General features: G+C 47.0%; 1 protein-coding gene across 12 annotated transcripts in view; it reads right to left on the minus strand.

Moving 5' to 3' along the window:
• The window catches only part of CTIF (cap binding complex dependent translation initiation factor), a 286,624-nt gene that overhangs the window by 26,466 nt on the left and 236,102 nt on the right, over window positions 1-24,056 (minus strand). For all 12 annotated transcript variants that reach the window (XM_036078182.2, XM_078060363.1, XM_036078186.2 and 9 more), the window contains one exon: window positions 13,256-13,411. In XM_036078182.2, the coding sequence (XP_035934075.1) occupies window positions 13,256-13,411 (156 nt within the window). The remainder of the gene's footprint in view (window positions 1-13,255; window positions 13,412-24,056) is intronic.

Genomic DNA, 24,056 nt, shown 5'->3' on the forward strand with positions numbered 1-24,056 from the left:
TTCCTTTTTTAAAAATGCAGCTACCAGCAAATACATGGTGACACAGTGGCTCACATTATATTGTACTGGACATGTTGCTCCCTAGTCGGGACTGCGCCGAGATAGTTAAGGACCGAGGCTGCCACTGTCCTCAACATCTGTGACTTCACGTGTCCCCTCCCAGCTCCTGTGCTCACTTTCTTCCCGACCCTCACAGGACTCTCCTGAGCTCTGCGCATCTTCACTCCTTTCCCTCCTCAAGGGAGAGGCCAGAGAGCAAGGCCCAGCTGAAGGCCGGCATTGCACAGAGCAGACGCCCCCTCCGCGCCCCTCCGCAACCCCTTCCCCATGGCTCTCGATCCGTGCAGTTGTGCCACAAGCCCACCTTGACTTCTCGTGATTGTGGCTCACGGGATTCTGACTCGGGACAGACTAATTCAATCTCATATGAGGACTGGTGGGTCAAAGTCGAGAAACGACCACTTAATTAGAGCAGAGCAAAGCGTGGGGACAGAACGCAGGCAGCTTCAGGGGCTGACGGTAGTTCTCCCCCTTTTGCTCAAATTGTGAGCACAGATTGCTTCCTCTGAGTTTGATCTGGGGGAGCATTTCTCTTCCTCTCCCACTCTGAGCTCATCTGCAGGGACCACTACCAGCCAGTCTCCACCCTGCTCGCTCACTCTGCCTCTTCAGGGATTCTGGATTTATCTGCTCAGAGAGGTCTTCCCAGATGAACTCTAGAAGGGTGCCTACTGTCTCCTGCTTTGCGCAGTCTAGACATTCCATTTCATTAATTTGTTCAATGAGTATTTACTGAGCACCTACTCTGTGCCGGGCACTGTTCTAGTCGCTGGAGATACTGCAGTGAAGAGAACAAACACATTCCTTGTCTTTAGAGAGCTTCCATGCTAGTTGGGGAGAGAGAAAACACATGCCACAGCTCTAAGGGAGAGCCAGATCCTGGTAAAGGCTATGGAGAAAAAGAAAGCAGGCTGCGGGGGTGGTGAGTGAGGGTCCACCGAGGACCCACATCCAGCTGAGACCTGGAAGGGTGACCGGAAGAAGGCCATTCTCCTGCAAGGAAAGGCAAGAGCAAAGGCCCTGACATGTACTTTACTGTGTTCCTTCACAGCTTTGCTTATTAAGGAGCACTTGGTTTATATGATATAAATACGCTGCTGCATGATCCCATTATTTCATGGTTTTTTTTTTCATGTCTTTGTTTTGTGAGTCCCCCCACAGGGAAGGGAGGAAGTCAACTTGTAATTAGCAAATCGACTAAATCCGGTTTAATCCTCATCCCAATAGGGAACTGAGGGCCCGAGGGAATAAGATGCCCGAATTCATCTGGCTCTGAGGGTGGCCTTCTTCCCTAGCATCTTTCTCTGCCAGTTACAAGATCGGGCAATCCCGGAGGTTTCTTCTCTCAGGGCCTGGCCCAGGCTACCTGTACCTACTGATCATTGCTGGTGGCGGTGATAATGGAGCCCTCAATAAGGAACTGGATTCTAGAAGAGAGGAGAAAAGCTGGTTCCTAACTAATGTCTAGCCCAGATGGACAAGCGCTGGCCTACACATTATTTAAATCTGGAGGTGGGGACGGCAGTCCTCCAGGTATCCTCAACAGCTAAACTTAATTGGTGGGTCTGAGAGCTAGCAGGTTAAGGAAGATCAGTGCGGGTCCTGCGGGGGGGGGGGGGGGGAAGCTGCATGTGACTTGTGCACCAGCTCCCAGTCCTGGGTGCTTTGCTTTTTCCCTTCTCCCTAGCAGATAGCAGCTCTGGGAGGGGAGGGACCACGTCACGCTCAAGCAGCCAGCCCAGCACTTGGTGCCCCTATTGCTGCGTACCTGGCATGAAGTCTGGGCAGGGCTGGGCTGTGCAAACCATGGGGAGGCACTGGAATGGGGGGGCCCGGGGGGGCCAGGATTCACTGGGGCCACTTACCAGAAGTTACCGATGGCCATCTGTCAACCCCACAGTGCCTGGTTTCTTATTTTCTAAATATGTGGGTCACTCCTTCTCCCTCCCAGCCAATCCCCCTACACACGGAGAAAGTGCCCCAGACTATCTCCCCTCCAGCCCCCAAGTTGACTGAGCAGAATCTGCCATCAGCCCATTGCGAAACCGCCACTGGGGATGGGAGGGGAGGGTGCGAGGAAGGTATCTTACTTAAAAAAAAAAAAAAAAAAGCCCAAAGGATTTAAAAACGTAGACAGATGCATGTGTATATGTATAGATGTGTGTCCTGATTTATCCTCCACCGTCCACTCGCCAGTTTAGAAAAAGTCCGCACCCCCGCCCCTCCCCACCGAGGCCTCAGCCCCGCCCGGTCCCCGCCCGCCTTCTGCGCGCCTCTGCCGAAAGCAGGGGCCTCTTGAAGTTCAGACATTAATTACTGAGTTAGAATATTTTTCGGAATTACAGGCATGGCCCCGGGAGATAAGAGGAAGGAGGCGGCGAGCGCGGGGGGGCGGGGCCGCGGAGGCGGGGCGGGGGGCGGGGCGGCCTCCGGGAGGGGCCCGCTCCCCAGCCCGCAAGGCCAGGCGCCCCCTGCAGGCGGCGCGGAGAGAGCGAGCCGCATTCCGCGCTCCCGTCCGGGGCCGACCCGAGGGGGCGTCCGTGGAAGGGGAGGGTGGGGGCCGCGCCGAGCGGCTGCTCTCCTTCTTACCTCCCCACCCGAGGCCTTCAACGTGGGATTCCTGCTAGAAGACGGTTATGTTAATTAAAACCGTTTTCAACGAAGAGGAGATAGACCCAATCAGTCCTCTTCTGTAATTAGGAGGATTGATGGCGCTGACTCCCCGGCGCGGGGCGGGCGGGGGGGACCGGAAGGGCTGGCAGCAATTCAACCTCACTTTTAAAGAATGCCGAAAATCTGATGTTTCTTAAAAACCGCTCCCACCTATATATGTAAGGCTAGCTCATTCTCAGACAGGATCTCTATATTTTAGAGAAAATACCCAAAGCTTGCAACGCCACCACCTTCCAAACCGGAATTGAAGAGAGGTCTTCCTGAAGCCATGCTGAGATGGGTTTGGAAATCTCTTGAGTTTTAAGACTGTTTAAAAACGGTTCTGGCGTGGAGACTGGTTTCCCTGTGGAAACCAGTGTCTGGTAGAAGCTGGTATTTTTATAACTCCAGGCTCTCTATCAGATCCTGTGTTACCATGGTTGCTAAGGGGAACACTGGCTTCGAATTTCACATTTCAGTTTGCAGTCTGGCTAAGGAAGTAGAACAGTTAAAGGGTGGGGGCTGGGGAGGGGTCGGGGACTGGTGGCTGGGGTGGGAGGGAGGCCCTGGTTTTATCTTGGGGTGGGGGCGGTGGGCTAGGATCCCCAGGCTCGAGGAGGCGTGCCAGCGTGCGCGGGTGTGTGGGTGTGCGCTGGGGGTGTCCGAGCAGGTCAGGGGCATCACACCACAGAGTGCCTTGGCTGCCAACTGGAGGGGGGGGGCGACAGCTTTGGAGGGAACAAAACTGTGGGGAGTTATTTCGGCAGAGGTTACAGGAATGGTTGCTTAAGCTGAGGTATTCATAGCAGCAGCTGCTGGACCTGGAGGAACTGCAACTAAACCAGTGCCCAGGGGCTGTGTACCTGCCCCAGGAAGGCTGCATTCTCAGAGGAACATTCCAGGCAGGGTCTACGCCGAAGATTAGGGCTGGAATAAACTGTTCATGGAGAAGGGTTCGCCTGAATTTTCAAGCTTCCTTCCAGCCTTTCACTTCCTGCTTAGTCTTTTTGATCAACTGTTACAGTAAGGAATTAAAGGGGCAAGGAGTTGAGGACCGTTCGTCTAAGACACCCTCGCCAGATCTCCTTGTCTTGTCTGCTTCTGGGCTCCCACCTTCCTGCTTCCAGGCTCACCTGATTTTGAGCACTGCACTGTGCACTGAGTTACCCCGGGCGTCCCTCTGGCTAGGGAGAGCCCAGATTTACTTGACTTTGTTATTTCAGCATATTCTCTCTGGAAGTGTGTCTAGGAGACCTTTCAGTTCGATAAGGAAGTAGCATTTTTCTCAGTGTTTGTTGAATGAATAAATAACTCTTTTTCATGCCTTCCATGGTGTTGCTCTCTGGCCTTAAAACTTGGGTATCATCTTGCATGTACCGGAATGCCTCTGCTGGGCGCCAGCACCAGCCCAGGACTTATCCATCAGGCCTGACATAGATGGGCCACGCTCATTCTGGCCCTCGTGCCTCTGTTCATTTTTCTTCCTGGGGGCCAGGCCAGTATCTGTTCTGAAGCCCTAGCTCCCCTCCCCTTTGCCCCCAGCAGCTGTCCACACCTCTAAAATCCCCCTACCCTTACCTTGGCACAACCCATCATAAATGTTGACAGCTGCGTAACTTCTGTGGATTCTGTCACCAAATGGGTTGTCAGCCTTTTGGGGGAACATCACAACTTATACGCTCTCCTTCTAGAACAACTAGGAAACTGCAGTTCAATAAGAAAAGTAGCATTGTCTCAAACCAAATCACTGCTTCCTGAAGGAGTGGAGCGTCCTGAGCAAAATGTAGTTGGGGTTCCATGATAGATGAGACCAGCCTGCCCACAGGTACCAATGAGAGGTTGAAATGATTTAAAAGCAACCAAGAAGAGGTCATAAGGCATTGATACAACCACCTGGCAAAGGACGTGTCCAGAGAACAGGCATCAGCAGCCCCATATGCATGCTAGTTGCACAGGATGTTACGGGAGGAATAACTCAGGGTGTGTGTGGGGGGGCATGGCAGGAAGTGAACCTGGCCTTGAAGGCGGGCAGGAGTCAGACAGGAGGAGGAGGAAGATGGCGCTCAGGCAGGAGGAATGCAAGAGGCCTTCTGGGAGCTGCACCGGGAGCACTGTGGCTGGGGCCTCAGAGGCCTCCTGTGAAGATCTCCAGGAAAGGGGGGTTGTGTTTGATTGTGGGGGGCCATGGCGCCCAGTGAGGAGAACGGACATTACTTTCTGGGGCTGTCTGTGGGGTGATACTTCTCTGGAGCAGTGCCTGGAACACGGTTTGCTTTCCACAGCAACGCGCGACAATGCAGCTAGCTCTCCGAGGGGCTGTCACACACCACTTGCTTTCATTTTAAGCCTTAAACCTGCAGGGTGAGTATTAGTCCCATATTCCCGTGTTATGGATAGAAAGTTGAGGTTTGGAAACATTAAAGAATCAGGTGAGCCCCACAGCTGGGAATGGCAGAGCCGGGATTCAAACTCCCGGCCAGAGAGGTTCTTCCGATTGTGCTCTTCCCACGGTGCTCTCTGGCCATCAATGGCTGCTCACTAAATGCACCTAAGATGCAGCTACTTGCGTTTCTTAACCGTGGCTGCACACTGGAGTCATATGGAGAGATGAATTTTTTTTTCTCCCTCTCAAACCCCATCACCAGAAAGTTTGATTTAATTGGTTGAAATGGGGTTGGGGGGACGGTCTGAGAATTTGTACTTTTTTAAAAAAGCTTCCCAAGGCACAGGGTCAAGAGTCCTGGGTTGCATGGAGAATAATTTCAAATCTCTCCGCTCCCCATTAGGGTCCATCAATATCCTGGGAGCAGCTGACCTTGGCTTCTTCTGGGCACAGTGGGCCATGCCCTGGCCCCAGCTGGGTAGCTGAATGCGGCCCCATCTCCTGCTCTCAGGAAGGGAGGAATAGTCCTGCTGGAAAGGTACCTCTGAAGAATGTTCTGCTTGACTTTCCTAGCCCTGTGAAATAGCAGAGGATCTCCACCCACACCCACTTCATCTCAGCCTTTTCCGAGGTCAGATTTCCCCTGGAGCCAAAACAATGTGAGCAATTGAATGCACGCTCACGCAAAAAGTTAAAAAAGTGGCTCTCTCATTGTTGCACGGAGCAATTTCATTTCCTGAGAAGCCTGACTTGCTGCCCTCTGTGTCCTCCTCCCCAGCCTGTGCCTGCCGGCCTCTTCCAGGAGCCCAACCAGTTGCATCCTTGGGGGGGGTGTGCCCATCGGAGACACCCTCACAGGCACCTGCCCCCTCCCTGCCCTTCCTTTGGAAAAGGCAGGGAGGGGGTGGATGGGGTTTCTGGGGCCTGGAGGGAAGGGGAGCAAGGGAGCCAACCATAGGGAGGGGGTCAGAGGGAGGTGCAGAGGGATGAGAGATTCCTGGCACAGGGCACCCCCCTCCCTTCCTCCTTTCCTCCACTCCTGACCCCTGGCTTTGGCTGCTAGACTCGGAAGAGTGCAGGAGACTGGGAATCACGGGTAGAGATGGGCTGGGGGGATTGGACTAGAGACAGAAAGGATGAGAGGGAGCGGGTAGAAACAGGCCACTAGTGCACAGGGAACGTCTGCTCAAAGGAAACAGGTGTAAGGGGTTAAAAGCCACTCTAGCATTCCCTGCCAGAGGAATTTTTGATGAAGCTCTTGAAGAAAGGCACCCAGAGAAAAGCGTTCTTTGGTATCTTGGAACAGTCTGGCAAGATCACGAGTGGGTCACAGAGGTGACAGAGGGGCAGAGGGGGCCAAGAGCGTTGCAGGGTCAGGAAAAGGGTGTGAGGAGAGGACCCCCCCCCCACCACCAGCCCCAACCCCAACCAATTAAGTGGTTGACAAGTGGGTTCCAGCTGAGATGGGAGATGACAGCACCCTTAGCTTGGGCCACAAATACTAATTACACCTTCCTGGGTGGGGGGCCCTTGCAGTCACAGTTTGGCTGGGGGCCTGGGCAGGATGAAGGAGTCCTTACAATGCTACTGGAAGACAGCTGAAGGGATGCTTTACTGTTTCTTTGTGTCTTCTTTGATTTCTTTCATTAACATTTTGCAGTTTTCAGGGTACAAGTCTTTTACTTCCTTAGTTAAGTTTATTCTTAAGTATTTTACTCTTTCTTATGCTACTGTAAAGTGACTTATTTTCCTAATTTCCTTTTCACGTAGTTAGTTATCACTGTGGATAAATGCGGTTGATTGTCGTATGTTGATTTTGTATCCAGCAACTTTACTGAGTTCACTTATTGGTTCTAATGTTTTGTTTTGTTTTGTTTTTTTTGTGGAGTCCTTAGGGTTTTCTATATACAAGATCACACTATCTACAAACAGACAATTTTGCTTCTTCCTTTTCAATTTGGATGTCCTTTATTTCTTTTTTCTTGTCTAATTGCTGTGGCTAGGACTTCTAATACTATGTTAAGAGGGAGTGATAAGAGTGGACACCCTTGTCTTGTTCCTGGTCTTGGATTGGAAGACTTGATACTGTTAAAATGTCCATACTCCCCAAAGTGACCTACACATTCAATGCAATCCTAGTCAAAATTACAATGGCATTTTTTAAAGAAATAGAACAGACAATTCTAAAATTCATAGAGAACCACAAAAGATTCATATAGCCAAAACAATCCTGAAACAATTTGAAAAAGAACAAATCAGGAAGCACCACACATCCTCATTTCAAAATATATTCCAAGGCTACAGTAATTAAAACATACATATAGACCCAATGGGACAGAACTGAGAGCCCAGAAATAAATCCGTGCATATATGATCAACCAATCTTCGACAAAGTGCCAAGAACACACAATGGGGAAAGGACAGTCTCTTCAACAAATGGTGCTGGGAAAACGGGACATCCACAGGCCGAAAAATGAAACTGGACTCTTATGTTACACCATACACAGAGAAATCAACTTAAAATGGATTAAAACTTAAGACCTAAAACTAACTTCTCAAAGAAAACGCTTCATGACATGGGTCTTGGCAGTGATTTCATGGATAAGATACCAAAAGCCCAAAAGCAGAACAGACAACTGGGACTACTACATCAAATGAAGAAGTTTCTGCACAGCAAAAACAAAACAAAACCAAACAAAACCCCACAAAAAACCAAACAAAACCCCACAAAAAACCAAAACAAAACAAAAAAAACAGAGTGAAAGGCAACTCACAGAATGGGAGAAAATATTTGCAAACCATATATCTGATAATGGGTTAATTTTCAAAATATATAAGGAACTCCTACAACCCAATAAACAGAAAATTAATAACTGGATTGAAAAAATGAGCTAAGGACTTGAATAGACATTTTTCCAAAGAAGACGTACACATGGCCTACAGGTATTTGAAAAGGTGCTCATTGTCACTGATCATCAGGGAAATGCAAATCAAAACCACTTCACATCTGTTAGGATGACCATTATTATTTCAAAAAAAAAAAAAAAGACAAGTGTTGGCAAGCAGGGGGAGAAATAGTTGCTCTGAAAGACAGTAGGGAGCTTCCTCAAAAAGTTAAAAATAGAACCATATTATCCAGCAATCCCACTTCTGAGTATTTATCTAAAAGAACTGAAATCAAGATCTCGAAGACATATGAGCACTCCTGCACTCCCATGTTCACTGCAGCTCTATGCACAGTAGCCAAGATGCGAGAATGACCTGCATGTCCATGAACAGATGCACAGATTAAAAAACGTGGTATATCCATACAGTGGAATGTAGCTAATATAGCTAACCCTTGAACAACGCCGGGCTTAGCAGCGCCAAGCCCCCTGCAGTCGAAAATCCACATGTAATTTTTGACTCCCCCAAAACGTCACTAATAGCCTCTTGCCATCCAGAAGCCTTCCCAATGACATCAACAGTCAATTAATGCACATTTTGTATATATGTATTATATACTGTACACTTACAACAAAGTAAGCTAGAGGAAATATTACTAAGAAAACCATAAGCTGGAGAAAATATATTTACAGTACTGTAATGTATCGTAAAAACTCCGCATCTAAGTGACCCCCACGGTTCAGACCCATGTTGTTCGGAGGTCAATGGTACTATTCCACTTGATAAAAGAGGAGAATTCTGCCATGTGGGACACACGGAGGCACCTGGAAAATATTATGCCAAGTGCAATAAGCCAGTCACAGAAGGACAAATACTGCCTATTTCCACTTACATGAGGTATTTCAAAGAGTCAAACTTGTAGAAGCAAAGAACAAAGGTGGCTGCCAGAGGCTGGGGGCGGGGGCGGGGGGGGAATGTCAGTTGCTAAAAACTGGGCATAAAATTTCAGTTATGCCGGGTGAATAAATTCTAGGGATTCACTATAATGACATTATACCTAGACGTAACAATGCTGTACTGTACACTTAAAAAGCTGTTAAGAGGGTAGATCTCATATTAAGTGTTCTTATGACAATAAAATTTTATAAACACTAAAAAAATAAAAAAAAAGAGGGGTGTCTGCTTGGCTCAGTGGGTAGAGCGTATGACTCTTGATCTCGGAGCTGTATGTTCGAGCCCCACGTTGGGTGTAGCGATTACTTAAAAAAATAAAATCTTTAAAAAAAAATTAAAAAGAGCTCACGAAGCAAATACGAGCAGTAAACAGGAGGGCAAGGAGACTCCTGCACCTTGCAGGTGCTGATAATACAGTTCAGTCACTTTGAAAACCCTCTTGGAAGAGCCAGTGGTGCTTAAACAGTAAAAAGGCTCACCGGAAATTCTTCTCCATCCCTCAAAGAAAGGTCTGATTGGCACATGTTATTTATGGCAAAAGTGGAATCAATTCTCTGATGACCTATTTGGCTTTGGCTGCATAGCACGGACTGAAGAAATAGAAAGGTGCTTCGCGAGGCGTGAGCAGAGCGGCCAGGAGCAGGGACTCCAGCAGTCAGATCTGGATTCCGATATGCACTCTGCTGTGTGGCCCTGAGCAAACTGCCCGACCTCTCTGTTCTCTGGCAGCCAGGGATGATCATCTTCAGAGTGTTGTCCGAGTTAAAAGAGAAAAGAATGCATAATGTGCTTTGGGCAATGCCTTCCAGTGTGCCGTTATCATTATAAAATACTAAATTACTAAATAGAGGCTAAGTTACCAAATGCTCCAATACTAAGACTCCGTGGAAAGGCTGGAGTTGCCAGGGTGGAGTGCCGTGTCTCACTCTTGGGAGCTGTCCATGTGGTCCGCTGGGGGTGGGGGTGGGGAGCTTCCCAGAAGTGGCGTGGGCTGGGCCTGGGAAGAGGTGTTACGGCCAGGAAGAGAGAGACTCCAAGGATGGAGTCCAAGGTCTGAAGCTTGAGTAACCAAGAGAACCAGAGAGAACGGTTAATTCAACTGGGTCAGAGTGTGCAAGGAAATGCCCAGGGGACTCCCCCTGGGGCAGGCCAGCTCTCAGAGCCCCAGGTGGCCTCCAGTCTGAAGGGGCTTTGGGGCCAAGCATGCGCTCAATCTTAAAGGGGAGTGGAGGCCAGTGAGCCCCAGGTCCAGTGAAGGTGGCCTCCGTGAGCTGAGAAGCCCGAGATTGCAATGGGGCTGTGAGGATTTTGTATCTTCCTCTTAGGTTTGTTCTAAATGAGATTTTCACACCAAGATGGCCCACGGGTCTGTGTTTGATTCAGGGCCTAGAGGAAAGGGGAGCAGGGGAAGCCAGGGAGGGCGTGCAGAAGCAGAGGATAGAGTGAGTGACCCACAGTTGTAAGAAAAGGCAATCAGGTGGGTTCTGGGGCTGCTTCCTGGCTGTGGGGGGGCCGGAAGGGTGGGTCTGGGCCCACACCAGGATCTGGACTGAGCAGGAAGGCCTTGGGGTGTAGCTCTGGCCACATGATCCTGGAGAGGCTTGAGGCATGACCTGGACGTATCTAGTGGGCAGCTGAAAATGCAGGCCTGGGACTGTTCTAGGAGTTGGGAGGGCCCGGGGTAGGGTGGTAGGGTGGGCATCTGGGTCAGCCATCTGCATGGCCCCAGGGGAAAAGTCTAAACCTTTCCAGCATGGAAAGAGGCAGTAGCAGTGGCTTTGGCTTCTGGAAACTTCTTGGAGCTGGCCCAACCTGCTTTGGGAATGTCGGTCAGACCTGGGTACAAGTGTGTGTGTGTGACAGATAAAGTAGGGGAGGCGCAACAGGCTCTGAGAATTCACGCGTCTGTCTCCAGAGAGCTGGGAAAGGCAAAGGCTCTCCGTAGGGACTGATACAATCCGTAGGACACACGTTTATGTCCCCACCTCTTCTTAAGGCCCTGTTTTAGGGAAGCTAAGTTCTCTTTGGAAAGAGCTCTAGATGGGTAGTGGAGAAGCTCCAGGCCGGCAGTGAGGGGCTATGTGTCCCCGGGCAGGGCACTCAGCCTCTGTGCCCCTTTAAGATTGGGCATGTGCCCAGCCCTAAGTCAGACTGGAGGAAACCCAGCTCTCTGAGAGCCACCGTGCCCTAGAACAAGTCCCCGGGGCATTTCCTTCTACATTCTGACCTAGTTGTCCTGGTGCGCTTAGCACCCTCTCCACACCGTGTCTTTCTCCCTGAACCCCTTCAGAGCAAGCAGCATGGTCTCCCTCTACAGAGGAGGAACCAAGGCTCAGGGCAGGTGAACTCTCCCCTGGATGGCACAGCTCGAGCCTGGCAGAGGCAGGATTGGAGCCCAGGGCTGGTGCTCTGGAACCAGCTCACTGCGGGCCTCCGGCAGAGTGCTCGCAACGTGGGGCTCTGATTTCCCCTTTTACGGTGAAAGCTGTAGATGAACTGTTTGTTCTTCAAGTTTACCGTGAGCACGGCAGCCACTTGTGTTCGTGACATCGTCCTGAAAAGTTGAACGCATCAAGCAAGTGTGCATCAGGGGACGCTCCTTGTTTTTTGTGCAGACCTCCTGGCACCTTCCGGATCTCACACCCGAAAGTTCGTGCTACCTCAGGCGGTATTAGAAGGTCCTGGCAGCCAGGGCCGGCGCTCAGCTGCAGCCTCGCCCCCTGCTCGGGGAAGCAGGTGACGGCAACACCAGGAGGTGCCCAGATCACGCAGAGGGGACGTGTTGGGGCAATCCAGGTCACTGCCCTCGAACGGTGCTGCTCCCTGCCTTGAGCTGGGTTGTCAGGGGCACAGGGCAACTCAGGCAGGGATGGGAGGACCCCGAGAGGCCACTGTCCAAGAGGGCTGCCTTCACATCACCCCCGAGGGATGCAAAAAGCAAAGCTATGGCCCCTTGTGGTCCTGCGTTCTGAGCTTATGACCCTTTGAGAGCGACATACCGTGGGAGGAGGCCATTTGCCGATTCTGAGAAACAATTCTGAATTCAAGTGCATTTGTTAGGAAGGACGTTGGGCTCTGTGGAGTGGGAGAGGCTGACGGGTTTACAAGGTGTCTGAGAGAGGTCTGCATGCTCTGCTTTAGTGAGCATCCACACAGTCGGGAATGAGCACCTTGTTTCCCATAAACGGATGCTTCAAAACCATCTACAAATACCCTCTCCTTTCTCTTAGGTTGCTCTATTATCTTCTTCCTTTGCAAAACACAAAAATGTCCCCTGACTGCACACCCCCCCTGTAGTTGACAAGTTCCTCTTTCCTGTTGCCTTTCACAGAAACACTTCTCCAAAGACTTGTCCACACTCATGTCCTCACCTCCACCGCCTCCCCGCCTCCTGGCCATTCCTCCATCTACACCCTCTGTCTGGGTGATCCCATCTGGTCCCCAGCCTTGAGCACCAAGTATACACGGACACTTCACAAAATGCTCAATTCCAAGTCCCCAGGGCTGACACTTCTTCCCAGTTTTCAGACGCTTCTACCTGAGCAACAGTGGGACAGCTCTCTGGGGATGACCACCGGGTCACCCAAACAGAAAAAAACCACGTCCTAGTTTTCATCCCCTTCTGTTTCTCTTCAAGCCCTCCCTATCCCAGAAAATGGTGTCACCAGGCTTGTGAACCAGGAGCCCACATCACTTCCTCCATTCTCCGATATCTCATGTCAGCGGGTCCTGTTGGTTCCATCTCAAAAATATAACTGGAATGCAAATCATGGCTGTGTTCTGAGCCACCAACCTCTCCCTCACCCCATAATGAACTCCCAGCTTCTGGCCCCCAAGAGTAGCCAGGATGACCCTCTAAAGTGGGCTATATATACCTGGTAGGGCAAGTATGTCACTGACATCTTGCTTCTCAAAAGTTCTCAGTTATTCTCATTTATTTCTTCTTCAGATGAAATTTAGAAGCAAGTATTTTTTTTAAATACATAATTCAATGGTAAACCAATCTAGACCAAAGATCCATTCATTCAATTAATATTTACTGGAGGCCTCCTCTCTGCAGGCAGTGTTCTAGATTATGAATTACTGAAGTCTGAGTTAATAATAATTTCCTTTGGAGGGCTTTTTCCCTCTATATAAACCCAATAAATTAAAACCCTGCTTTGGTAAATAGAAGCACGGAGAATGACGTTTCTGTTTACCAAAGGATCGATCATTCTAGGTGGTACAAGCCCTTTCCTGGCGTGTTTGAGTTTTGCTCACAGACATTCCGGGGTGGCCTTCCCTGGCAGGGCAGCGGGCCCGGCCACGTGGGTCTCTTACCTCCCTGAGGCAGGTGTAGATGGGGCAGACGAGCACGCGGAAGGGCTCGCCCGTGCTGCTGCGCATGGTCCCGAACACCTCACACAGGAAGGTGATGAAGCCAAGCCAGCGTTCCACATCCTGCTGCTGAAGCTCTTCCCGCACGGTGAAGTCCTTCTGTGGAGGCACGAGAGACCGAGTCAGCCTCGTCGGGGTCAGTCTGCCTGGCTGTGGTGCCTGCTGGCTAAGGGCCGGCTCTAGACAACTGGTAAACCCCATGCTTTCACTAAGGAGGGATGGGTGACCCCTGGCTGGAGTGTGAATGCGGGGGACTCACGTGTGGGTAGCAGGGCCACCTTGACTTTTGGCCACAGCACCTCTTCTTCAGTTCCCAGATTGGGGGCCCCTCAGCCTTGCCTCACTGACCCCAATGCTGAGGTGGGGGAGTGAGATGAAGGGCAGATGACACCTTTCCCAGAGTTATCACCTCCCCCGTTCAACTCTGTGTGCCTAAACCACCTCCCTTTGCTAATCCCCAAAGCATGCCCTCCACGTGAGGGAGGGTAACCAGAGAATTGTCCTGCACGTCAGCAATTAGTGACTGAGGCCCATTGTGGCTCCAGCACTGGGCTGGAGATGGCTACGGCCCCTGCCTGCAAGGGGTTTAGAAACATTCATTCATCCTCCCTAAAAACAGTATTGCCCCATTGTGTGCCAGGTGCTGTATTAAGGACTAGGAAATGACATGTTCACTTGTAACCGTGATACAAGAGAGAAGGTATCAAAGCCACTGTGGGGTTCCAGGTGAAAGGATTTTGGGAGCTCAGAGGCAGAAGTTGTCACTTTGAATGGGAAATCAAGGCCACGAAAGAGCTAGGATTCTGACTCAGGAATGTGGGGCATTTCAGGCGGAGAGAATAATGATGTGGGGAGGGTAATATGGATGTTTGGGAAATAGGGAGGTAGAACGCAGTCCGGTCCTGCACGGGTGGCATAGAGAAGAAAAAAACAGGAGGCAGGGCTGAGAAAGAGGGTGGGGCTAGAGTATGGATAATTGCACCCAGCCAAGGAGCTTCATTCTGTGTGATGGTTGGCAGAGAAGGTTTTGGGTGGGTCATGAAAGGCCATGGTCATATCTCTGCTCCTTACAAGGGTACTATGGCATGGATGCGGAGACCAAGCAGGAGGCCGCCGCCAAAGTGCAGGCTGAATGAAACTACACTCTCTGGCATTCGAGAGATAAGAATCTGTGGTAGGTTAAATTATATTCAGAATATATTTCCCCTACCTCTTGTCTTCAGGTTTGGCCATATGACTTGCTTTGGCCAACAGAATAAGGCAGAAGTGACAGGGTGCCAATTCTGATCCGAGGCCTTAAGAGGCCTTGCATAGTTATGCTTACTCTCCCATGCTTCTCCCATTGTCATTGTGGTCTGATGGTCCCAAAGGGAAGACGAGAGAATGTGAAGCAGGGCTCCACCCAAGTCTAGACTAGATCAGGTGGCCCCCAGCCAACCTGCACACATATAATCTAACTACAACACAACACTGTGTGCCGCGAGGATTTCTGTGGTTGTCTGCTGAGCAGTACTATCTGCCTGATACAGGATTGGTATAAAAGACCCTGTCAAGATAAAGAGTTGCCAAGTGATGGATTTCAGGGTTGATGGAAAAGGAAGACTCAAATATGATACCAAGATTCTGGATGTGGGGGACTGTGCCACCAAGAGGAATAGGACACGGGAGGGAAGAGGCTGTAGCACGTGCTGCATGCCGTCCCCACCATCCAGTACCCCTCCCCATCGCGGATTTTTGGCTGAGCATTCTCCTGGATGCCCAAATCTCAGAATCTCCAGAGAAGGAAGGTCCTCACGGAAGACTTGGCTAATGTCTGTCCCTTGTGTATGACGGAAGTGCTATCTAGAAACCTAAAAGGGCAGATGGGACCTCAGCCTCCTCGGCTGGCCAATTTGCGGCTGGATGAGAAGATCTCCAAGAGATGTCCCTCCAGTTCCTGCTTCTGATGAGCCTGGGTCATGGCTTATATGTTTCAGAATTTCTCCAGTTTAAAGTGTGTAGCAGTCCACTGCCTGTGCACCAGACGCCGAGCCAAGGACCTGAACTGTAATGTCTCATGTAATCATCACAATGATCCCACTAGGCCGGTCCTATTATTGCCCCATTTTAGAGATGATGAATCTGAGGTTAGGAAGTTACCCAACTTGGCCATGGCTACGTGGTAATGGCAGAGCTGGGATTTGAACCTGGATCTGCCTACTCTGGTCACCAAGCTTTCTCCCCACTTCTTTTCTCATGGTGTTTTGAAACTGGAAAGGTAGTACCTCAGAGCCCAAGCTCTTACTCACTTTGTGTCTGAATTTTCCACTAAGCCATTTGTTCATACTGCCCCCGGAAGTCCATTCAAGCTCATAGATCTCATGGGCCCCATGCCGACCCTTGGGTCTCCTGCGTCCCCACTCGCTTCGCACTGAAATGTCTACCTGTGTACAACTGTGGTTTGCCAGTTCATGGAGCTCTCCTGCCCTGGAGTCTGAGACAGGGCAGTGTCCCTGGAAGAGTCCCCTGGGTTTAGCCAGGGACCCCAAAAGGAGCGGGGTCTCCTTCCTAGTATAGAGCCTGGAGCAGGGAGCCCACAGGGGCTGCCCTGTGTTGTTCTAGGTACCTGTGAATGAATGAATGACTTTGCCCCCCACCCTAAGGCCTACAAAGGGCCCTGGACTGCTGGCCTTGAAGTCATATATCTTTAGGTAGTTCCACCCTCATTAGCCTGTGTTTACCCCACTGTATCCTTATGTGGTCAGAACAGAGGCAGGCATTAGCATTCTCATTTTAGAATGGGAGAAACTGAGGCACAAAGCAGTTAAAAGACTTGACCAAGGTCACGTAGGACTAGAATCTGAATGAGAACCCAAGCCCTACCATTGTTCTCAAATCTGGGCTAAATGTTCTTGGTCCTGGTTGCACCCGGAGGAGTTTCGAAGCTACAGGTGCTTGGACTCTGCCACACAGAGGCTTGTGTAGCTGGCCACAGTGGGGCCTGGACACTGGTCATCTGTGAAAGCCCTCAGGTGATTCCAGTGTGCGGCCATGGCCGAGAACCACAGCTCCAGGCTTTTATAAGGTGCCGACTTGGGAGTTAAAATGGGGCCCGTCCATCAGGGCCCAATTTGTCCTTTTCCCATCTCACAGAGAAATACCCGAGCAGGCAGACGAAGAAGAAGAAAGCCCCACAACACCACCGAGAAGGAAGATAACAGTTCACCAATAGCCTCCTCACCAGACTCGGGAGGTAACACCACTAACTCAAGTGCTGTCACCAAGAAGCTCTAGTTGCCCAGAGCAGCTTGGCCTCCTACCCAGAAGATCAAAGGTTAGGGGTAGATGGGTAGGTAGCCTGACCTTCAGCCTCTCCCCGTCTGCCCCTGGCTGGTAGGCAGTCTGGGATTACTTATAAACCCTGTCCTGTGCACCCAGGCAGCTCCTAGCAGCACTGCTCTTGTCCTGGTCCCTGCAGATTCAGGGGCCAAAGGTACCCTGTGTCCTCAGAGGTGTGGTGCTCTCAGGCAAAGCCCTCTCGGGCAGGGAAAGTCTTGGGGCAGTGCACACCAGAAACTGGAGTTTTAAAAAAATGATCAAATCTGATCAAAGAACTACAGCTTGACTCCATTTCCTCCTGATAATCAGTGGCATTGAGAGAGGATTCTGTTTGGGGCTAGCAACATGCACTAGAAAACTGAACACCTGCTAAATGTTGGAAATCAAACTTGGGATGTGCACACGAAGCCACCCACGGAGAGGGGGACTCTACTGTTGCCGCAGCAGACGTTGAGAATTCCAAGGACGATCCATATAGCTAACCCCCAAACCAAACTGAGCCTTCGTCATTCAAGGGTAAGGGAAGAGAAAAGCCGTATGCCGCCTACGGGAAAATCCTGCACAGCAGAGTAGGGGGCTGCTACCCCGAAGACCTAATGGAAATGCATAGCTTTGAAAATGGTAACAATATACCAAGAATAAATAAAATTCAAGATTCCAGTGTAAAACGTGTGGGCTTTTAGTTCCATAAGAATAACACTGAGATGAAGTGTAGGATGGGAGCTGGCCTTCGGGAAGAACGGATGGGAACGAGAGGTACCCCAGCAACACGAGAGCGTGAGCTGAAGGCAGTGAAGGACAGAATGTGCGCTGCAGAAAAAGTCGCACATAAGACAGCTAGAAAGTTGAAGACAAGGATAAATAGATGAAAAAGAAAAGAAAGCGGTGAAGACTGAGTGGACGGGCGTCTGACCTGTGAATTATAGAGGCTTTCAAAAAGGATCCCAGAATACATGGAATAAAGACACCAGAGGGAAACACTTTGAGTTGAAAACCAAAAGCCAAAGAAGAATGGACTCTTCAGGCAGAAAGGGCTCCCAGCGTCCCAGAGCCCCACCATGGATACTTAGCAGGAGAACACTCTTTTTTAATTTCAAGAAAAAGAAAAATTCTAAAAACAGCTTTGAAGGTGGCGGGGAGGGGAACCCCTAGGTTTCTTACAAAGGAACAAAAATATGGTTGGCCTTATATTTCTGTATTTGATGTTAAAATTCAGACATTGAGACAACATCTTCCCTTGCTTGAGGGGGGAAAGAACACACACAGCTGTGAGTGAAAGCAGGAGAAACGCATCTTACATAATAAGCAAAGGTTTTTAAAAGTCCTATCTACGTGCTTATCTTAAAAAAAGTCAAACTGGTGCAGCCGCCATGGAAAACAGTATGGCGATTCTTCAAAAAATTAAAAATGGAAATACCCTATGATCCAACAATTCCACTTCTGGGTATATACTCGAAAGAACTAAAAGCAGGGTGCTGAGGAGATATTTGTACACCCATGTTTATAGCAACACTGTTCATAACAGCCCAGAGGTGGTAGCAACCTAAATGTCCATCAACGGATGAACGGATGAACAAAATGTGACAAGTGTATACCACGGAATATTATTCAGTCTTAAAAAGGAAGGAAATTCTGACATATGCTACAACACAGGTGAACCATGAGGACATTATGCTAATTGAAACACGCTAGTCACAAAATGACACATACTGTATGATTCCACCTATACAAGTATCTAGAGAAGTCAAAATCACAGAACTGGAAAGTAGAATGATGGTTGCTGGTGGTTGGGGAGAGAGGGGACTGGAGGATTGTTTAACGGGTTAGAGTCTCAGTTTCGTAAGAGGAAAAAGTTTTGGGGATTGGGTGTATAACAACGTGACTACACTTGACTGAACTACACACATATAACCAGTTGAAATGGTAAATTTTACTTAGGTGGCGTTTTCTTTTGCCACAATTAAAAATAATTTAAACATTTAAAAACTCTCTTAAATGCATGCCCAGCCAATAAAATTTAGACTCAGTTTGAGGAAATCATGGTATAGAAGGACCAGAAGTGAAAACTGAAACCAGGTAGACTTACGGAGTTAACAAAATAAGTAATTATAACTTTGGTTGTGAGTCAGAATCAAAAGCTGAAAATAGCCCTTGAAAGAGAAGTTATTTAATCTTTAAATGTAATTTGAATAAGAATTTCATAGCAGTAGTGATTTAATACTCTAAGATTAACTTACTGAAGACTGATACATACTGGTGGAAGAGGAACAGAAGATGGTAAAGCATACACATTTCATAATTTAGACCTTAAGGATTCAGCAGTTATTGCTTCTTTCTTAAGTATGGTAATCATAGAAATAGAAGTTAAAGTATGCCTTTAAAAGTATTAAAAGTAAACACTAGTAACCATTAGCAGAACTGAAAACAGGATATATAAAATAAATGGATGGGTAAAAACAATTGTGGGCAAATCAAAATAAAATTAAAGCGCTAGTAAGATCAAAGTAGTTTTCAAGATGACGATCATTAAATAAACTAAAAAAGGTTACATATAAATAAAATTACATTCATAATAGATAACAAAAAAGATTATACACTGCATAGCATAGACTCGAAATACATAAAACAAAAGCTATTGAAACATAAGAAAAAAAATAGGAAGAATAGCATCTGGAAATGAAACTGCTAGCATTCCATGGCTGATTAACAAAATGTAACCACTTAGCTGATTTAAATAATGTAATTAATAAGACTAAATTGAAATCAGCCTCATGTAAGCTGTGATTCACTCTAAATTTCAAAGCACAGAAATTCTACAGGTTACGTACTTGGGCCAAGAAATTAAGAACAATTAAAAAACAGCCAATTACGTAGATGTTTAAAAGTAGTCTCCCAAAGGGGGCACCTGGGTGGCTCAGTTGGTTAAGCGTCCGACTGTTGATTTCAGCTCAGGTCATGATCTCATGGTCATGGGATCGAGCCCTGTGCTGGCCTCTGTGCTGGGTGTGGAGCCTGCTTAAGATTCTCTCTCTCCCTCTGCCCCCTCCCCTCTAAAAGGAAAAACAAAGTCTCCCAAAGAAAGATGGAATAAAGACATAATCAAATACATGTTAATAGATTAGGAAATAAAGAGTTACAGGGGCGCCTGGGTGGCTCAGTCGTTAAGCGTCTGCCTTCGGCCCAGGTCATGATCTCCGGGTCCTGGGATCGAGCCCCACATCGGGCTCCCTGCTCGGCGAGAAGCCTGCTTCTCCTTCTCCTTCTCCCACTCCCCTTGCTTGTGTTCCCTCTCTTGCTGTGTCTCTGTCAAATAAATAAATAAAATCTTAAAAAAAAAAAAGAGTTACAAAAACTTGTGGGATGTGGTCAAAGCTATAATGAAAGGTAAATTTATAGTCTTAACTATTTTGGCTATTAGAAAGAGGAAGCCAATACATCATCTAAACGTATGCTGTCCAACTTGGTAGCCACTAGCAACATGTGACTGCTGAGTGCTTGAAATGTGCTTATACAAACTGAGATGTTCTGTAAGTGTAAAAGAGACAGGAGTTTTTGAAAGCTTAGTACGAAAGAATGTAAAATGTCTCCTATTTTAAAAATATCGATTACATGCTGAAATTTTGGATATACTGGGTGAAATGATATAAGTTACTAAATTTGAAATTACATATGCAGGGGCGCCTGGGTGGCTCAGTTTGTTAAGCCTCTGACTCTTGGTTTTGGCTCAGGTCAGGATCTCAGTGTACTGGGATTGAGCCCTGTGCTGGGCTCCAAGCTCACTGGGGAGTCTGCTTGAGATTCTCTCCCTCTCCCTCTGCTCCTCCCCCGCCCCCAGCTCATGCTCCTCTCTCTCTCTCAAATAAATCAATCAATCTTAAAAAAAATACATATTTGGATCCCATACTTCTACTGACTACTGTTAATCTATACATTTGACTCAAAAAATTAGAAAGCCACCAGTAACTAAGGAAATATATGAAAGGACATAATACAGATAAAGCTAGAAACTAATTAATTAGAAAACAGAGAAAGGAAATTTTGTAAAATCAAGAAAGAAGTAACAGAAGTAAAATTAGAAATATAATCAAAATATTTAAAAAAGATATATAGTACATAAAAATGCAATAAAAGCTATTTAGAACTCTATGCTGATGATTTTGGGAAAAAAATGATAAAATAGGAGATGTTTTAAAAAAATAAATATCAAACTTTCCTAAAAAAATCAATAAAAGGCCAGAAAAGACTAAAAATCATAAAATAAATGAAAAGTTCTGAATTAGGAGGTCTCTAAATTTATGATTTTTATAGGTAAGTTGATTCAAATTTTCAAAAAATTATATAGCTGCTCTGCTATGTAGACCGATCTAGAACAGAAAAAAGATAAACGTTTCCCTGATAGGAAATTACAAATAAGGAAGCCTATGGGCTTATCTCTCTAATGCGAGTAGATGTGAAAGTCCTAAATGAAATGCTAGCAAATGGATCCATTATAACCAAGTAGATTTTATCCCAGAAAGGCAAGGATGATTTAGTATTAGGAAATCTATAAACATAATATATTAGACATCAACAGGCCTGATTAAAAAATTATAGCAACATCCATGACCCTTGGAAGGAAGGAGATAAAATGATTTGATATGATTATACAAATGAAAAACCCAAGAGAACTCTCTAATAAAGATTAGAATTAACATGAGAGTTTAGCCACTAACTAATTAATAAGAGTATTTAGATGCAAAATTAATATACAAAAATCAACAGCTTTTTAAATGATAGGATTAACCAATGAGATATTTTAGTGCACCAAAGCTCACTTATTAAAGCAATAAAAATACTTACCTAACATTATTTAGGAATGTGCTAAATTTCTATGAAGAAAATTGCAAAACCAAACTACGAGATTTCGGACAAAGTCTTCAACAAATGAAGAAACACACAATATTCCTTAATGGGTAGACAGCATTAGAAAGATGGTGATTCTCCTTGAAATAATTCACAGGTGTAACCCCTGTTTGTACTCCATATTCCAACAGGAACTTTTTGGAGGGAAAGGGGGAATGGAAGCTTGAAAAAATAATCCTAAAAGTAATTTGAAAGAGTAAGGCAGTAGGGGAGGGGTGCCTGGGTAGCAGTCCGTCAAGTGTCTCGGACTCTTGATTTCTGCTCAGGTCAAGATCTCAGGGTTGTGAGATTGAGTCCCACATTGGGCTCTGTGCTGAATGTAGAGCCTGCTTAAGATTCTCTCTCCCTCTGCCACTGCCCCTTCCCCCATCTCTAAAAAAAAAAAGAGTAATGGGGGAAATAGCTAAAATCAAAATTGTAAAGAGTCATATTATTTTTCACCTATCCTAAAGCTTTACTAATGAAAAGGGTGTGGAACTGACATAAGAGTGGACAGCTAGATCACATAGCCTAGAAACACGTTCAGCATCCATAAGGATTTATCACATGGTCCCCGGAGGACCACAAATCAGTGGCAAAGAGAGCATTATTCACTCAAGCAACCCAGCAGGTACAGCTGTCTAAGTATGGGGGGGTGAGGGGGGTAATAATTCAGAGTCTCCCTTCACACTGAGCCCTAAAATGAATACCAGATGGAATAAAGAGGTAAATGTTAAAGAAAAAAAGAAGACAAACCGTAAGAATTTGATAGAGAATCAAACTTCTGGATGGAGGGGGGCTTTCTACATCAACACAACAAAGGAATCAAAATACTGCAAACACACTTAGGAGGCAATTAACATTCTGGGAAAAATGTCTGCAATAAATGTGACAAAGGGTAATAGTCTTAACCTATAAATAGCTTGATCAAATTTGTAATAAAAGTACTAAATCCCTCACGGACAGATGGGGAAAGACCATTAAAATACAATTCTTATATCAAAACATAAATTGCTGATAAATAAATGAAAACAAATTAATTAAATCTCAGTAGCAATCAAATGAATGAAAACACTATTTTTTTCTACTTATTATATTAATAAATTAAAAACCAGTAATTGTCAATACTGCGGAGGATGCAGTGAAACAGATATTCTCATATACGCACAGTGCACATTGGTTATACTTTCCTAAAAAAATCTTAAGCCTTCAAAGTGTTCTTATTGTTTCATCTAGTAATTGCACTTTGGGATAATTATCATAAGGCAATAGTTAAATGTAACAGGAAAAATAAGCTTAACACACACAAAAATTCAACAACCTAAGTATCCAACAATAGGGGAATGATTAGGTCAATGATAATCCTTGCACCCATTAAAAATTATACATTTCTGAGAAATTTGTAACAGCTGGGGAAAATGGCTCTATGATACTAAGTAAGAAAAGCAAAAACAAAATTGCGTGTCCTCTATCATCTCATCCAAGATTAGAATGACTGGATTAGAATTAGAATCTCATCCAAAAATCACCCCACGATTTTTTTTTTTAAAGGAAAAAGATGAGAAACATCCACAGTATTGATAGTCATTGTTTCTCAGTAGATGTGAAAGTCTACTTTGTATGGATTTAAGGATGACCTTTATTTTTTTACTTTTTATTATTTTCTGAATGTCTCTATTTTTCTGCGAACATGTTTTATAATCAGAAAAACAGATACTTGGGAAGAAATTGGCAGGTTGTGACTCTTTTCCTTGATTGTTTTGATGAGGACAGTGGAACTCCCGGAGTGATCTACGGGCTAGCATTGACTTTCACTGGAAGTGTGAGGAAATGGGCTGTGAACATGGCCAGCTCAGAGGCCACCACAACCCAGCTGTGTGTCTCCTCTGGGCACATAGGTTGTAGGCTGCTAGCTTTTCCTCTGGAACAAGGAGCTCTTTTCTGCCAACCGAAACCAGCCATCCCCTGGGTCTCAGCTCTGCCTTCAACATCAGCCTCTTGCATCCAGAACCAGCAAGGGGCCTCAGGTTGGTGGCAGCCATTTCAAAGTCGGGTGTTTGGCTCTGAGCTCTCATCTGACTGGCAGGTTCCCTCCCAGCAACCCCTACTGCCTTTCCCCAAACTTTAAGGCTACCATTTAAGCCCTGTTTCCTGCCTAAAACTATTTATTGACGTACTGCTATTTCCTGCACCGACCACATCAATAAGCCCTGAAAGCCATTCAGTGGCTCAGGTTTCTCAAGGCATGCTGGGAAATTCTTCCCCGCTCTGGATAACCACATGCACTCTGGCATGATAGAGTCCTGTGGTCAAGCCAAAAACAGCTGCGTGCAGGCACAGGGGGAAAACACCCCCACCCCCAGCCAGCCACAGCGCCGGGGAGATGCTGCTCCCAGGGAGCCAGCGGAGGGAGGGCTGAAGGCACAAGGATCACACTGTATTCTTACACTTCCCGAAGCACACAGACAGCCCCTCCAATCCCTGCAACCTCCCCATCATTTCCTTCTCCTTCTTTGAAAACAAATGACCCAGGGAAATTTGCCCA

Source organism: Halichoerus grypus, chromosome 13 (assembly GCF_964656455.1).
Source record: "Halichoerus grypus chromosome 13, mHalGry1.hap1.1, whole genome shotgun sequence".
Classification (NCBI taxonomy): domain Eukaryota; kingdom Metazoa; phylum Chordata; class Mammalia; order Carnivora; family Phocidae; genus Halichoerus; species Halichoerus grypus.